This window comes from Phocoena phocoena, chromosome 4, assembly GCF_963924675.1.
Source record: "Phocoena phocoena chromosome 4, mPhoPho1.1, whole genome shotgun sequence".
Classification (NCBI taxonomy): Eukaryota; Metazoa; Chordata; class Mammalia; order Artiodactyla; family Phocoenidae; genus Phocoena; species Phocoena phocoena.
Genome location: NC_089222.1, coordinates 140,788,424 through 140,804,852, shown reverse-complemented (window position 1 = coordinate 140,804,852; position 16,429 = coordinate 140,788,424). Strand labels below are relative to the sequence as shown.

The 16,429-nt window shown below is 42.6% G+C and overlaps 1 protein-coding gene and 1 pseudogene across 1 annotated transcript in view; one reads left to right on the top strand and one right to left on the bottom strand.

The window, feature by feature from the left end:
- Window positions 1-4,952: 4,952 nt before the first annotated feature.
- Window positions 4,953-16,429, bottom strand: part of SH3BGR (SH3 domain binding glutamate rich protein) — a 63,541-nt gene continuing 52,064 nt past the window's right edge. The window contains exons 7-8 of the mRNA XM_065876046.1: window positions 9,408-9,572; window positions 4,953-5,373 (exon numbers count right to left, since the gene is read on the bottom strand). Of these exons, the coding sequence (XP_065732118.1) occupies window positions 9,441-9,572 (132 nt within the window). The 3' untranslated portion in view covers window positions 4,953-5,373; window positions 9,408-9,440. The remainder of the gene's footprint in view (window positions 5,374-9,407; window positions 9,573-16,429) is intronic.
- On the top strand, window positions 12,216-13,553 carry LOC136122663 (dihydrolipoyllysine-residue succinyltransferase component of 2-oxoglutarate dehydrogenase complex, mitochondrial pseudogene; annotated as a pseudogene).

Here is a 16,429-nt window from a genome sequence, read left to right as displayed (position 1 = left end):
TTTGCAGATAATCTCCACATACCATGGAAATCCTCCGGTAACCACTCTGAAACACCATCAGGTACATTTTTAGTGGATTTGACCTACCAGTATTTCAAGGTTTAAATCTCTCTGAATGTAGTTAAATGCTGGAGAAAGTTATCTATAGAGATATCTATCTAAGGAGTAGCCCTTAGAGAAAAATAAAGCCAGGTTGCATTTCTCTGCTTTAATTTTGCAGGCTCAGGAGAAATTATTCTATGAGTGTGATGTTTTCTAGTAGGAGCTTTATTTTCCTCCCTAGATAACTTTTGTTTCATTCCAGGGGTAGACCAAGAAGACAAACATTTTTTATAACAGACCACAGAGAAAAGTGACCTGCTACAAAACAAGCAAACTAAAATTCATGTCCTGGGACGAAGGTATACTTTACCTCATTAAGTCATTCTAGGAGCCTGAAGGAACCATCCCCTCAGCTACAACTACCGTGAGGGGTTGGCTGCTATGGGTGCATCACTGGACAGTGGTTGACAGGTCAGCCCCAGAGGACTTCTGGGCACTCCTTCAGCGTCAGTGAGTGGAGTGTACCCAAGGACAACCAGACTGGAAAAGACAGACGACAATTTTTAGTTTTTCTCTCTGCAACATAAGACTTGGGGTCTAAAGCCACCACCAGGCAATTTCTAGAGTATTGTCATCTGACGGTGGTTCAAATCCCTCTAAAACTGGGGCTGGCATTTGCGGCCACAGTGAGCAGCCCAAGAACTTGAGAATGAGGGGAATGGAATTACCCTCTAATGTTTTTTTTTTTTCTGTTTGTTTTTTGGGGGGTTTTGTTTGTTTGTTTGTTCGGATGCTCGGATTGCGGGATCTTAGTTCCCCGACCAGGGATCGAACCCGGCCCCGGCAGTGAAAGTGCTGAGTCCTAACTACTGGACCGCCAGGGAATTCCCATTTTATCTTATTTTATTTTATTTTTTTGATGGCTTAGCTAAGAAACCAGCACACAGTGGATCACAGCCAACAAGTACGAGTCACCTTACTCCGGGGCCTGGCCCTGAGTCTAAAGACAGAACACGTGGACCAGAGGAGACCAGGGAAGGAGGCGCTCTGTGGGCAAGGTCCCACTGCCCACCGCCCAGCCAGGCACTGTCCCAGGGGTGTGGCAGTGGTCAAGGGCAGAGAGGAAAGTGTTTGTTGGGAGGCTGGTCCTGGCCTTGGATCAGAACACACATAGACCTCCGTCCCAGCGTGGCCATTTTCAGGCTGTGTAACTTCACACGAGGACTGGACATCCCCGTGCCTCAGCTTCCTCATCCGTGAAATGGGTACCGTGTCCACCTCACCAGGTTACTGCAGGGATCACGTAGAGCCCTTGATACAGAGCCCGACTCACAGCGGGCACCCCATAAATGTCAGCAAGCAAAAGTACTGTGAAACGCAATTTTAATCCTAAGCGGTGAGTTTGCTTCCCGTGAGTCGGTGAGAAAAGGCATCACCCTCCTGAGCTGACAAGACGCGTCTGCTGGACTTGACCGTGTTCCCCCCGCGTTCTTTCCTGACCCCCGCGGCCTCCGCGCTACTCACACCCACCTGGCGCAGCCCTTCCCTGACTGGAAACTTCCACCCCTGAGAGCATTACTACATCTGTAAACAAGCTCCAGATGTCTGGCTCTGGAAGACCTGTCTGACCGACTGATGTGTTTTAGCGATTTCACAACTCATTTTTTTCTACTTACGAGAAAGTCCTTCCGAAACAAATAGTCAAAAAGCCGAGTATCTCAGGCACCAGTGAAAAGAAGGCTTTTGCAAGGATCATGGGTCTACTTCCAAACATCTGGAAATATGTTGTATTAGGATTAAAAGGCTTGAAACAGGAGAAGACAATCGGCCATTTGGCTAATCGGGGTTCTGTTTACACGTCCGTGAGGAGCTAGAGCCATTTACAGGCTAAAGGACAATCCTATATCTTGATCAAAATTGTCGGTAGGCAATCAGTTGTTGACCGACTTTAGACTCCTATGTAACGCAAGGGTGTGAAATTCAAACATCAATGACTGGTTTTAACGGCTTTTAAGAATGCACAAGGGGCTTCTCTGGTGGCGCAGTGGTCGAGAGTGCGCCTGCCGATGCAGGGGATACGGGTTCGTGCCCCGGTCCGGGAAGATCCCACATGCCACGGAGCGGCTGGGCCCGTGAGCCATGGCCGCTGAGCCTGCGCGTCCGGAGCCTGTGCTCCGCAACGGGAGAGGCAACAGTGAGAGGCCCGCGTACCGCAAAAAAAAAAAAAAAAGAATGTACAACATTTTGCCCAAAAGTAATTGTCTTGGATAAAAACATTATAAACAATATACTGATTAATTGACCAACGGGTTTGGAGGCGTTTTGTTTGTTTTTCTTCTGTCTGGTGGACAAATACTTTATGCCCACCTTCTTTTGTGTGTGTGTTTGTGTGTGTGTGTGTGGTTTTTTTGTTTTGCTGTGTTTTGTTTTTGCTTTAATCCAATAACTTTATTCCTTGGCATGTATTATAAGAAAATACTCCATTATCAAATGCTTTACATACAGAGACGTTTGTCATAAAGTTATTTGTAAGTGTAATGATGTATGCCCACCTTCTGACCTCAACCCTAAACAGCACACGTAGCCAGCGGCGCTCCGGGACAGCAATGCTGTATCAAGGAGCTTGTCTTTTATCACCACCTAGTGGTCATTCTCTATTATTACAACTCACTAGGGTCGCCTTACCCTCACCGCCCTTGCACAGGTTTGACACTTACATTGTTTTTTAAAGAAAACTTTTCTAAATATTCCTCAGGGGACTTTGCAGGCAAAACATTCCACTCCCTTTCTGCACCTCTCACATTTTAATCTAGAAAAGTCGATGACAACAATAAACCCTCCTTATTGCATACCTTGTATCCTTGTAACAAAGGAAGATTACAGCCCAAAGAAATGCAAGGAAACCCCAAAGAGGAAAAGTGGAGAAGGAAGTATTTACTGTTCAGTGGTTTAAAAATGCACTCAAATTTTTGTGTACTTGCTTTTCAAGTTAAAGAATCAAAAAGAAACAGCTACTTTGAATGTTCAGGCCCTCTGTAGACTAATCAACTCTTTGAAACTCTATTAGCTTCAGATCATCATAGAATTGCTCCATGTCTCTGGTCTTTTCTCTTTTTTTGCAGACGGATTTTGCTTATTCACTTGGGTTTTTCTTTTGAGTTATTCTTTTTTGCATATTTATAATGCTGTTTAGTTTCTAGAAACTTCCTATATTGATAAAGCAAGTGGACTTTTTAAACTATATTTTGATATCACACAGCCCCTATTTGTCACTGTGCCACTGGACCCACTAGCCACTGGAGGTTATAGGTGAAACCAAATCTGAAAGAGAACTGATACTAGCTACATGGTTATTATTGACCTAAGTGATTTTTGCATTTTAATAGTATTTAATAGAAAATGAGATGTGAGTGACTAAAGAATATTTATGAGAATACTAATTTCCTAACTACAGGAAGACAACATAAGAAAAAATTAATTCAATTTAAATAAGTAGTCTACTCTGCTTATTATTAGCACAAATATTTACCTTCATTTAAAAATATGAGAAATAGGAGGGAAATTGGCACCTAGCTAAATAAATCTATCTCTATCCTACTCTACCACAAGAGCTAAAAGTCAGCCCAAGCAACAGCAAAAACTTAAAGCCTATTTGGGTGTGGAGGTGCTATAAAATTGTGATGCTTTTTAGACGGGACATAATTTAATGCAACGAGGTATAAAATAGGAACTAAGTTTTAATTATATGAATTTCCATCTCACTGCAGTCTCTCACCCTATTTTTTTTTTTTTTTTCAGTACGCGGGCCTCTCACTGCTGTGGCCTCTCCCGTTGCGGAGCACAGGCTCCGGACGCGCAGGCTCAGCGGCCATGGCTCACGGGCCCAGCCGCTCGGAGGCATGTGGGATCTTCCCGAACCGGGACACGAACCCGTGTCCCCTGCATCGGCAGGCGGACTCTCAACCACTGCGCCACCAGGGAAGCCCCTCTCACCTTATTTTTAACTAGGGAGAAATGTCTTCAAAGTAGTCTACTTCAACAATTTGGAATAAAAACATCTTCATTCTCCTCAAAATGCCTCTTTTTGTTACTAAGGTAACAAGAAAAGAGCTGTTTGCCAGAGATCCTGTGAGCCACACGACTTCTGCCACCAGAGACTACATTCCCCAAAGACACCAAGAGGCTTAGCTGCAAAATCAATAGGCAGATTCGGAAGGAGGAAAAGCTCATGGCCACTCCAATCCGATGGCCATCATTGTCCTTAATTAGGAAAACAGCAGGGGAAGGGCCCTTCTGAGAGTACAGAAGCAACGTTGGCTGCAAGAAAAAGACACGGAGAGCAGCACATACACGGGTAGGGGAGAGATGTCAGCAACTTCTTACCATAAAGAAAAACATAGCTATCAGACACTGAGATGCGACAGGTGAGCAGAGAATCGCTTCAAACCTACCTGGTGAACAAGTCATGGGGCCGGACCAGCTCTTGCTGAACAGACACTCAGCATCAAGAGGCAAAATTACAGTCACGGGCTTCGCACGTAGCAGCCATGACTGCAAATCAATCAATGCCAACGCGAGAGAAGCAGAAGCAGCCACTCCCTCCAGCACAGAAACGAGCAAAGGGCACTGGGTGGAGAATTTATTTGTCTGCATCCTGACCCCTACACATGTGGACGGCAGTGACATTTAAACAAGGCTTCGGAGACAGTGTATGCAGCGGTGTGTGATATAAATACGACATAACAAGACATGACATTTGAAAACATGGACCGAATAATCAGTGCAACAAAAAGGATCCATCCCAATGGAGACAGAAAAGTTCTGCTGAGCATTCAGGCTCTGCAAGAGACAGATTGAGTTCAGGTTATACACAGAGAGACTAGAAATGAAATCTCCTCCTTGGGACAAGGTATTTGCTATTCATCTTTATTAGTATGATCGTTCTCTATAAATCTCTTCATTTTCAAAGCTAATTCTGAGAAAAGTAGCATAAGGCACATACAAAGAAATACTTTTGTCATATCACAAAGAGAAGTTCTATATTTTGAAATTTTTTCAGGGTATTAGAAGGTCTATTCACGCAGAGCAAAAAATTAAGCAAAGGCCACAAATGTCAGGCCCATGAAGGTGTGCATGTGCTATCTCCACATTTGATTTCATGTTGATATGATTAAGCAGGTATATGCATGGAGATCTAACCGTGTCGGATCATACAATTCCTCGGTGAACCCTGGATGTACTGACAGACGTGTGCTAGCTTCGAGCCAAAGCATTTTGTTGAATTTGGTTCGTGGGAAGAGAGGCGAAATGGTGCTTCGTGGCTTGGGTTTCCTAAAAGAAAGGGAAAATATTAGGGAGAAGACTGTTAACGAGAGACAGAGAATGTTTATCAAAAACTGAACTCTTCAACATGCAATCAAGGGAAGTATTGCTTTTTATTCCAGAAACCACTACTCATCAAGTGCAAAGAAAGGAAATTAATTTTTTCTCATGGAAAACCAAATGACGTTTATATCCTTTCTCTGTGCTAAACTATCAAACATAGAAGGAAGTTGATATCTTCCACAGACGTAGAGGACAAACTTATGGTTACCAAGGAGAGAAGGAGGGGCTGGGACTAATTGGGAGACTGGAATTGACATATATACACTACTATGTATAAAATAGTTAACTAATGAGAACCTACGGTATAGCACAGGGAACCCTACTCAATGATCTGTGGTGACCTAAATGGGAAGGAAATCCAAAAAAGAGTGGATATATGTATACGCATATCTGACTCACTTTGCTGTACAGCAGAAACTAACACAACATTGTAAAGCAACTATACACCAATAAAAATTGATAAAAAATTAAAAATTTTTTAAATGCAAAAGGAATTGAGAATGTTTAACAGGGAAGTGTTAAGTAAATACTAAGCAGATATTATCGTAAAAGGGATGTAGACATTGTCTCCTAATACTGGTAGGGATGTCTGTGGGCCGTTTCTCTTATAATTTTGAAATTAAATAGTCATAAAATACCATTGCTTAAGGCAAGAAAATGTAAGAATGTAAAAATAAAGACATAAGAGCCTTTGGAAATAAATTGGATTTCAACATTAAAAAAAAAAAGAAGGAAGTTGACACCTTCAATTACAGTTTCCCCACCGCATTTTCATGGAAAATGGAGAGGCTGAATTTACAGCTTAGTCCTGGGGGAGGAAATTGAAATGGTCCACAGCTAGACTGGAGGACAGTATTAAGCAACAGCCTGTTAGGAGACAGAACTCAGTCTCAGACTATACACTGTTTCTCCTGGGGCATCAATTTAGCATCAATTTCAAACACAGGAAATGAGAAATGTTTCATAGTTCCATTCATTGCTACAGTCCTAGAACCATCTTTTCAAATAAAATGCCTGGCAGATCCATGAGCTATGAGATGGGTTTGTCTTTAGACACTGAATGGTCTGCCCAGTGAAATGCCTGATTGCACGGCCATGTTGCATTTTCATGAAGGCCATTGGATCTCTCTGGGGGTCGGGAGTGGGTTTTAGGAAGCTGTCTGATTCCCTCCTTCAGTGTCAGGCATTTTGACCTCATGACAAATATAGTAATTCCAAACCAGAAGCCATCAGAGAAACAGTCAAAATGGGCTGGCCACAGCGATATATGCCTTTCTTTTCCCCATAATCAGCCTATCAAGCCATCTGGCTACGTGAAGGATTCCCTCTCAGCTGTGTCATTTCACATTCAATATTTTTTTATAATTACATTAAAATTGAATAATTTTAAAAGAACTTTACAAACAGAGTGAATGGAAATGAATTTAAACAGTATATATGAGTCTTTTACTGTTGGGGGAGTTGGCATAATGATAAATATTGGCATATTTTCCTTTCCCATCATTCTTCAGATAAAATTTCTAAAAGTAAAACTCGCCAGTTTTCTTTTTTTCCAAAACTGAGCCCCTGTTCATTCCTTAGAAATGGGATTAGGGACACTAATCAGACTGACAACAGACTGCTCAATAGTAATTTTTAATTTTCTTTTATTTAGAAGAAAATCAAGAAAGGAAATGGGATCACTTCCAAAAAGACAATCATTGGCCCTAAAATAGATGTCTATGTGTCCACAACATGAAAGAAACCACCTGGGAAAACATCAAATGATGGGCTGGATTTGCTTTGTAATTTGAATAAAGGAGTGATGAAACTTTCGTTGTCCGATAATAAAATGTGATGGCTACTCCTACCAGCTCCAAGATTTCCTAAAAATATATTCATTTTTTAATAGTAATATTTTATGTATAAGTGTAAGTAAATTAAGAGGGGAGATTCTAATATTCAAATCAGTCTTTGGTACATAGAGCAGAGCTGTTTGTTAGCCGATATTTACAAGCACTGGGGATTCCTTTTTCTTTATCCAGCGGAAGCCTTTTGTCCGCCCTTCACTAGGCAGGCTCCAAGTGTAACCGCAGACCTTAACTGAAGACCTGCTGTGTGTCCAGTGCTCACTCCGTCATCCTCCTCTTCTTCCTGCTCCCCTGATATCAACAGCCCCCAAATCTATCTTACATGTTTCAGTGGAGGCATAATATGGACAGAAAGGAGACTAAATTTTTTTTAATTTAAATTAACAAGAACACTTATGGCACCAGAGCAAACTGTAAGCCTCACTGCCCTAGAGAATAAACAGCTGCCTTGGTTGCAAGGTCAAATTAAAAAGGTCAATAAAAAATAAAATAAATTAATTAAATTAAATTAAAATAAAAAGGTCAATAAAAACATAACATTTACATGGGTATTTGCTAACTGTCTGTTAAACCAGATATTTTTATAGCTCTTAATGATTTTTTGATGTTTTCATACCTACTGTCTTATCTGTATGGCCCACAATATTTGAGCATTTCCCCTGTGATCTCAATATCCACTATCATTATCTTATTAATATATTTATGTGGCACTCACCAGACTATTAAGAAGTACATAATTCTTTTTTAATGGTCAGTATAAGTTTAAAATTACAAGGCAGCACTATGGAGAACAGTATGGAGGTTCCTTAAAAAACTAAAAATAGAACTACCATACGACCCAGCAATCCCACTACTGGGCATATACCCTGAGAAAACCATAATTCAAAAAGACACATGCACCACAATGTTCATTGCAGCTCTATTTACAATAGCCAGGACACGGAAGCAACCTAAGTGTCCATCGACTGATAAATGGATAAAGAAGATGTGGCACATATATACAATGGACTATTACTCAGCCATAAAAAGAAACTAAATTGAGTTATCTGTAGTGAGGTGGATGGACCTAGAGTCTGTCATACAGAGTGAAGTCAGAAAGAGAAAAACAAATACCGTATGCTAACACATATATATGGAATCTAAAAAAAAAAAAAAATTGGTCTGAAGAACGTGGGGGCAGGACAGGAACAAAGACGCAGACACAGAGAATGGACTTGAGGACACGGGGAAGGGGAAGGGTAAGCTGGGACGAAGTGAGAGAGTGGCATGGATATATATACGCTACCAAACGTAAAATAGATAGCTAGTGGGAAGCAGCTGCATAGCACAGGGAGATCAGCTCGGTTCTTTATGACCACCTGGAGGGGTGGCACAGGGAGGGTGGGAGGGAGGAGATATGAGGATATATGTATATGCATAGCTGATTCACTTTATTATAAAGCAGAAACTAACACACCATTGTAAAGCAATTATATTCCAGTAAAGATGTTTAAAAAAAAAATTACGAGGCAGCAAGTGTACTTGTCAAAGTTACCTTAAGTGACTTCATCATATTCCAAAGTGTTTCCACATGAGTGTTTGGGCTAATATTGAATAAATGAATATTTTGATATAAGTCAATGAATATAATTGAATAAATGTAATATCAAGCACTTATCGTTGAACCTCTAGTAGCAATAATTTTTTCATGAGAAGCCAGCTCCGTGGTATTTTTAGGTTGTAATTTATTGCCATTGTTATGAACATCGATTGTAAACTCTCCTATGGATACGTAAGTGTGTTGATCAGTAAAGGAGTCCATGTGATAGAACGCTGATAACAGAACACATCCTGTGCTTTCACTTAAATAAAGAGGAAGAGGAGGGAGCAAGTACAAAACAAACTCTTCCTCACCTCAAAGTTATGCTTTTTCCTAGAAATCATACCAACCACAGGCCTTCCTTGCCCTAGCGCTCAAGAAACGGGTCCAGTAGAGTTCACCAGCCCTGTGGCTCCAGGAAGGGGCAGCCCAGGGCCTCAGGAAGACAGACAAATAGATCGAATTGAAATCCACTTCTATCACCAAGTGAAATGTGCTCTACATGGCAGACTGTAATAAACAAACCTTCAACCCCAGAGCGATGTGGCTACCTGGACAAGTGGAAGAATAAAGCATGAAAAGGCCTAAGAATCTTCTTCCTCTTCTCCTTCTTCCTCTTCTCCTTCTTCTTCTTCTCCTGGCCCCTCCTCTTCTCCTTTCTCAGCTTCCTCTTCCTCCGCTTCCCCTTCGGCTCCCTCCGCAGTTATTTCTTCCGTCTTATTCTAACAAAAATTACATTATTATTGAAAAGTGTAAGGGTCAACAGATACAGTGAGGAAAAGAGTGCAAAACATCAGACTAGAGTTGAGGGCCTCCTACACACCCCACCCAACACACACACACACACACACACACGCAAAGACATCATCTTTGTCTTTGTCATCTAAACACAGACCCCAGGCTGGGATGGTTTTGCAGGGCAAAGCATTCATTCTAACAGGTTTCATGACTCCCCTTAAGCATATAGTCTTTACTCATATTAACAGACTGCTCTCATCTTGTTGCCTTTAAAAATTCAGAAGGCAGTTGGAAGAATAAAATACAAAAAAATCTCAGCAAATAGAATTTTGTCAGAAAAGATGAAGGTTTTAAATGTATAAGCTGGTTATATTTGTTATAGCAAGCTAATTTCTTGAAGCCAAAGTTATCAGTAACCTACATATATAATCTGAAACTACTTTCAAATTAATAATACGTTTGTCTTATTTTTATACATAAAAATGGGATTTTAAATAATGGAAACTTGTCTAGTAAGAGAGAAACTAAAGAAATTATTATTGGAAAGATATATAGATAATGAAAAGTCACTGTATGGAATAGGCTAAAAATAACTTTTAGGTCTAAGAATAGGGATTAGTTTGATAAAATAATATTAAAAATAATGAAGCAGATCTATATTTACCATCCCCCAAAAATACATAGATTGATTACATGAACAAAAGTAGATTACAGAGCGTATCCATCAAAGTTTGACAAATATGTGTATGCGTATGTAGCTAGTGGTTGTCTCTGGGTAACGGGCTTATAAGATGTTTTTATTTTCTGTTTTTATCTGTATTTTCTAAATTTTCTATAAAGATTATGAATTTTTTGTAATTTCGAAAATCAACAGAAGTTTTGGGAAGGAGTTTCTTTTGACATTTGGGACCTTCTTTAATGTTGATGACCTTCCACCGAAATACCTAGACAATACATGTGACCTTTGGTAAATATTCTCTCTGTCCTTGAGTTTTCATTTTTTTTAGCCCTCTGATTAGCATTTTTAAATGATTAACCCAAAAATGTTCAAAAACAATATTCTTAAAAGTCGTGATTACAATAAAGGTCACTGAGATTTAGCTAACATGAGAGGATGGAATAGAAGTAGAGAGAATCCGAGAATGTCACTTTGGACCTGCCCCCAGAAACCACTAACATCCTCGGAAAGGATCCACCCTCACATTCACATGATGCCATCGTTGTTAGGGGTTAAAGTGAAAACTCCCCAACACCCAGCTAATGAAGTGCAGACCCCACAGGCAAGTGGCAGGGTGAGAACCTCAGTCCTGCTTCACTGTGACACATAGTACCTCTTCCCCATTGTCAGCAAAAGGGGACAGCATGCTGACCTTGCCATGCTCAATTCATGAAAATTATCAGAAAGTTCCTCACCATGGAGTCCTCCCCCAGTGCCTGTGAGGAAGCAAAACAAAATTTCTCAAACAGAAAAGAGACCATTCTTTGAAGCTTTCACAATAAAACCAGTAGAACTTGAGTGTTTCAACAAGCAGGGAAAGGATGGGAAAGGAGAGGATTCATCTGTGAAAACTTAGATTGAGTTAAAGCCTGTCCTCGGTCTTGGCAGTCTGCTCTTCCTCCTCGCTCATTTTCTATTACTCATTTCCATCACCGAAAGAAACTGAAAAGCTCTTTTTCTTTCAACCAACTGCAAGTTCCTGATGTAAAATAAATATGATTGTGTTGGAGATTAGACGGACTTTTTATCATGAGCATCAGAACAGTAGGAGTTCTTGTCTCGACCTCTACTTGGCAACGCGTGGGTCACCTAGAACCTATGTTCTAATCCAGTGGTTCTCAGCCTCGATGGAGCATCAGAATCGCCTGAAGGGCTTCTCAAAGCAATCTGCTGCCGGGCCCCACCTCAGGATTTCTGATTCAGTAGTTGGGGGCCAACCCTGAAAATGTGTATTTGTAGAGGTTCCGTATCCCTTTAAATTTTATCCTTAATAACACTAATCCTGTTTTCTAATTTTTCTTTTAATGTTTTAAATGTACTTTTAAATCTTATATCCTCAGTACTCAATTTTTTAATGCTTCTTATTTTGTGCAATTCTTAATCTTTTATCTTTGTGAAACTTGATTCCCTTATATTTCAGTTCCTCTTATTCTACCTTTATTCATTAAGACATGTCTTTCTTAAATTCTTTATCTTAAACTGTATATGTTTCTTTTACATTCCTAATTTTAATTCTTTTTATAATCTTTTTATTTCTTGTCGTTGCTGTTTCCTCTCACGGGCATAGGAAGGACAGCAAAGAGGAAGGCTCCGTCCCAAACAGGTGGAGGCTCTTATCATCTCTCTGTTTGTCTCCATGCGCTCTGTCATCCCCTTCGATCCTGGCTCCCCACAATGAAGATTCTCCACCTCAGCTCTACAGGCAAGCTGAAGGCGTGCTCGGCCCTGGAGGGTCTTATCCGTTGGCTGACAGAGGCAGGCTTCTGAAGGTTCAAACACACCACGGGTGATTCTAACACACACCACCAGATGAGAACCACTGTTCTACTATAACCTCAAGTTGGGGAGGCAGGTTAAAAATTCTTCTCAAGCCTCTGCCATCGCCGCCGCTGCTGCCGCCGCAATGCTGTCCCGGTCCCGCTGCCTGTCCCGGGCGTTCAGCGGCTCGCTCTCCGCCTTCCAGAAGGGGAACTGCCCTCTAGGGAGACGTTCCCTGCCTGGGATCTCCTTATGTCAGGGACCAGGTTACTCTGACAGCAGGAAGATTGTCGTTTACAGCAGTAGTGTCTTCAGTGTTCGCTTTTTCAGAGCTACAGCTGTGTGCGAGGACGACGTACTTGCAGGATCTGTCACAGAAGGGGATGTCAGGGGGGAGAAAGCTTCACCTTGCAGAAGGTGAAGTGGTTTGTGAGATTGAAACTGACAAGACATCTGTGCAGGTTCCATCACCAGCAAATGGCACGATCGAAGCTCTTTTGGTACCTGATGGGGGAAAAGTAGAAGGAGGCACTCCTCTTTTCACACTCAGGAAAACTGGCACTGCTCCTGCTAAGGCCAAGCCAGCCGAAGCTCCTGCTGCCACAGCCCGAAAAGCAGAACCTGCGGCATCGGCAGTTCCTCCTCCCCCTGCAGCATCCGTACCCACTCAGATGCCACCAGTGCCCTCGCCCTCACAACCTCTCACTAGCAAACCAGTGTCTGCCGTAAAACCCACTGCTGCCCCTCCAGTAGCTGAGCCAGGAGCTGGCACAGGTCTGCGTTCAGCACATCGGGAGAAAATGAGTAGGATGCGGCAGCCCACCACTCAGCAGCTAAAGGAGGCTCAGAACACCTGAGCAGTGCTCACCACTTTCAGTGAGATTGACGTGAGTAACACCCAGGAGATGAGGGCTCGGCGCAAAGATGCTTTTCTGAAGAAACATAACCTCACACTAGGCTTCATGTCGGCATTCGTGAAGGCCTCGGCCTTTGCCTTGAAGCAGCAGCCTGTTGTAGACGCAGCGATTGACGATACAACCGAAGAGGTGGTGTATAGGGATTATATTGACATCAGCGTTGCGGTGGCCACCCCTCGGGGTCTGGTGTTTCCCGTCATCAGGAAGGCGGAAACTAGGAATTATGCCGATATTGAGCGAACCATCAGTGAACTGGGAGAGAAGTCCCGGAAGAATGAACTTGCCATTGAAGATATGGATGGTGGTACCTTCACCGTCAGCAACAGAGCCGTTTTGGCTCGCTCTTTGGAACGCCCATCATCAACCCCCCTCAGTCTGCCATCCTGGGCATGCACGCCATCTTTGATAGGCCAGTGGTCGTGGGAGGCAAGTTGGAGATGCAGCCCATAATGTACGTGACCCTGACGTATGATCACCGGCTGATGGATGGCAGAGAGGCCGTGACTTTCCTCCGCAAAATCAAGGCAGCGGTAGAGGATCCCAGAGACCTCCTATTGGACCTGTAGGAGGAAGCCATGTGCCCTACACATCAACCATGCAGGAACTGAAAACCAGCCTTCTCCCTGCGCCCTCACGGGCCCCGGGTTAGCCTGGTGACAGACAGGCATATGCTGTTGTTCTGAAGCAAGGAAACCAGGGCACTATGTATCCAGCAGTCACAACTCTCTCCTTGGTGCTCCTGCCAGGCTCTCTCCCTCTCTGCACCCTTCTCTTACATTCGAATATCTGATTTCCTTAGGCTTGAGGGAGAGAGAGAGCCTTAATGGATGCTCATTAATATTCCTGCCTTTCCTCCATCAGCCCTCCGCAGAGATAATTTTGCTTCTCCCCCGTCCAGTATACCACAGGGAAACTGCCGGGGACCAAGTGATTAAGTTTCTATCTCTTGAAAGTCTGTTCTCCAGAGACGCCTAGGAGGGTGCTGTGCCTCCCGAGCTCGGAGCAGCCTGTGCACGTCCTTACTCGGTTCCACCCGTGTGGAGGTATTGACCAGAGGCCAGGAGGTGCTGCTTTGCTTCTTAAATGGCACCTTCATTCTCAGCTGTCACTGACTTCAAGCTGCCTCTTCTACCTTTTCCAGGAAGCACAGGCTGGGGGATCTGGAGGGGCAGGGGATGGGTAGGCAGTGTTGAGGGGGAGGACAGATTCTGAGGTCAGAGGTTATCAATGAGACTGGAGCAGAGCCCAGGCCTGCCCTCACACTCTCCATCATAGCTCTGTACCAGGAAGACCCACTTTGGCACAAGCACGCCCAGCTGTTGTGGTGCCAACCTTTCCAGACCACTGGGACCATTCTACCATATCGTTCTCATCTAGAGCAGATTCTAGCACATCTTGGCAGTGAGACAGAGCGTGTCCCAACCAAGGGCTGGATGGCGCCTGGCAGAGATTGGAGTGAAGGAGGCTTCCTGTGGACTGGCTCACATTGTCTTGAGCTTTTAAATTCCATTGGTTTAAGGCTGTGAGCTGAAGAAGCAGTTCTGTTCCTTCCTGTATCATGGCCTTTAGGGGGCAGAGCCTTAGCTCTTCCGCCACAGAACACAGGTCTGGGAGAGGATGGATTGTGGTGGAAACCAGCCCAAGATGCCAGTACACAGTGGGGAAACGGCCGATGTCAACTCTGAGGTACTGCCTTGGGTCTGGGCACAATCACTGGCGTTCTTCGGAGCATGGTTAAATGCACACATCCTGTCATGAAAGCTACTGGGCTTCATCGCTTCGTATCCAACTGCATCCAGTCCTGAGGCTGCTGACACTGACACGGGGAGCCATTTATTTAGTGCAGGATGTCCATATGCATTTTGAGCAAAGAAGCAAGGCTTGGGGGTTGGGGTAGGGGGAAGGGGTGGGAGCCAGTACTGATTGCCTGCAGCATCTCCTATGTCTTCATATGCAGAATTTGTAACTAAAATATTTAAAGAAGCTGATTTTAAATGCAAATTAAAGGGCAAATATTCCCAAACAGGGTTAAAAAAAAAAAGAATTCTTCTCAAGTCGCTACTGCTCCCCTTGTGGGAAGGGATGAATTAGGAGCTCAGGATCGACATATACACACTACTAGGTAAAAAACAGATAACCAGCAAGGACCTACTGTATAGCAAGGAAATTATACTCAATAGTTCATAATAACCTATAAGGGAAAAGAATCTGAATATATATATATATATATAGAATATATTGAATATAAATATGGATATATATATATTCTATATAAAGAATATATAGACTATAGATATGGATATATATTTTTTCTATATATAGAATATATAGAATATAGATATGGATATATATATTCTATGTATAGAATATATATATCGATATCTATATTCTATGTCTGGAATACATAGAATATATATATGCATATATATATTCTATGTACAGAATACATAGGATATATATGGATATATATTCTATATATAGAATATGTAGAATATATATATTCTATGTGTAGAATATATATGGATATATATATTCTATATATGGAATATATAGACTATATGGATATATATATATTCTATGTATACAATGTATAGAATGTATATATGGACATATATATTCTATGTATAGAATATATATGGATATATAGAGAATACATGTATTTATATATATATATACATCACTTTGTTGTACACCTGACACTAACACATTGTAAATCAACTCTACTCCAAAAAAAAAAAAAAAAGCCCCCCATACACACATACAAATAATAATGCTCCCCCTGGGTAGATCCCCACTAGAAATTCTGGAACCATGTGGTTACCTAATGTCAAATATCTTCCAGGTGCTAAGCGATGAGCTGCATGTTTAAACCTCATGGTGTCTAAGGTACACACCTGTGGTACAAGACCTAAAATTAAGACTCAGTACTCTCTGCTGCCTTAACATCTGGTAAAAGCGGGAAGACTTAAAATGGCCTGACCACTGGTTCACCTCCCCTTCTGCTCCCACAGATTGGGTCTCCCACCCGAGCAGCCCTCCTTCTCAAGGCACCAGACACAGTGCCTGCTTATCCCCCAGAATTATGCAAACAGGTCAATCACATCCTCCACGTGGACCAGGGGACACCCCACCCTCTTGATTACTACAAAGCCTGCCTCCCACTGCCCCCAATTGTTCACTCTGGTCCCAAGTGACGCCCCCCCCCAGTGGGGCCCTGCATGCATGGGTCGCCTCATTCCTTGGGCTTGGAGAACGTGTGACTAATAAGCCACTGTCCATCTCACTTGTCCAGTGGCAGGTGTTGTGCCATTCCTGTAACCAGAGGGAGAGAATCCCTCCCTCACCAACAAAGTGAATAGGAGGCAATCAAACAACACCAGTGAGCACCATGCAAGCTGCATAACGTGTGTGCTACTCAAGGGGGTGAGAAGAAAAAATGGAG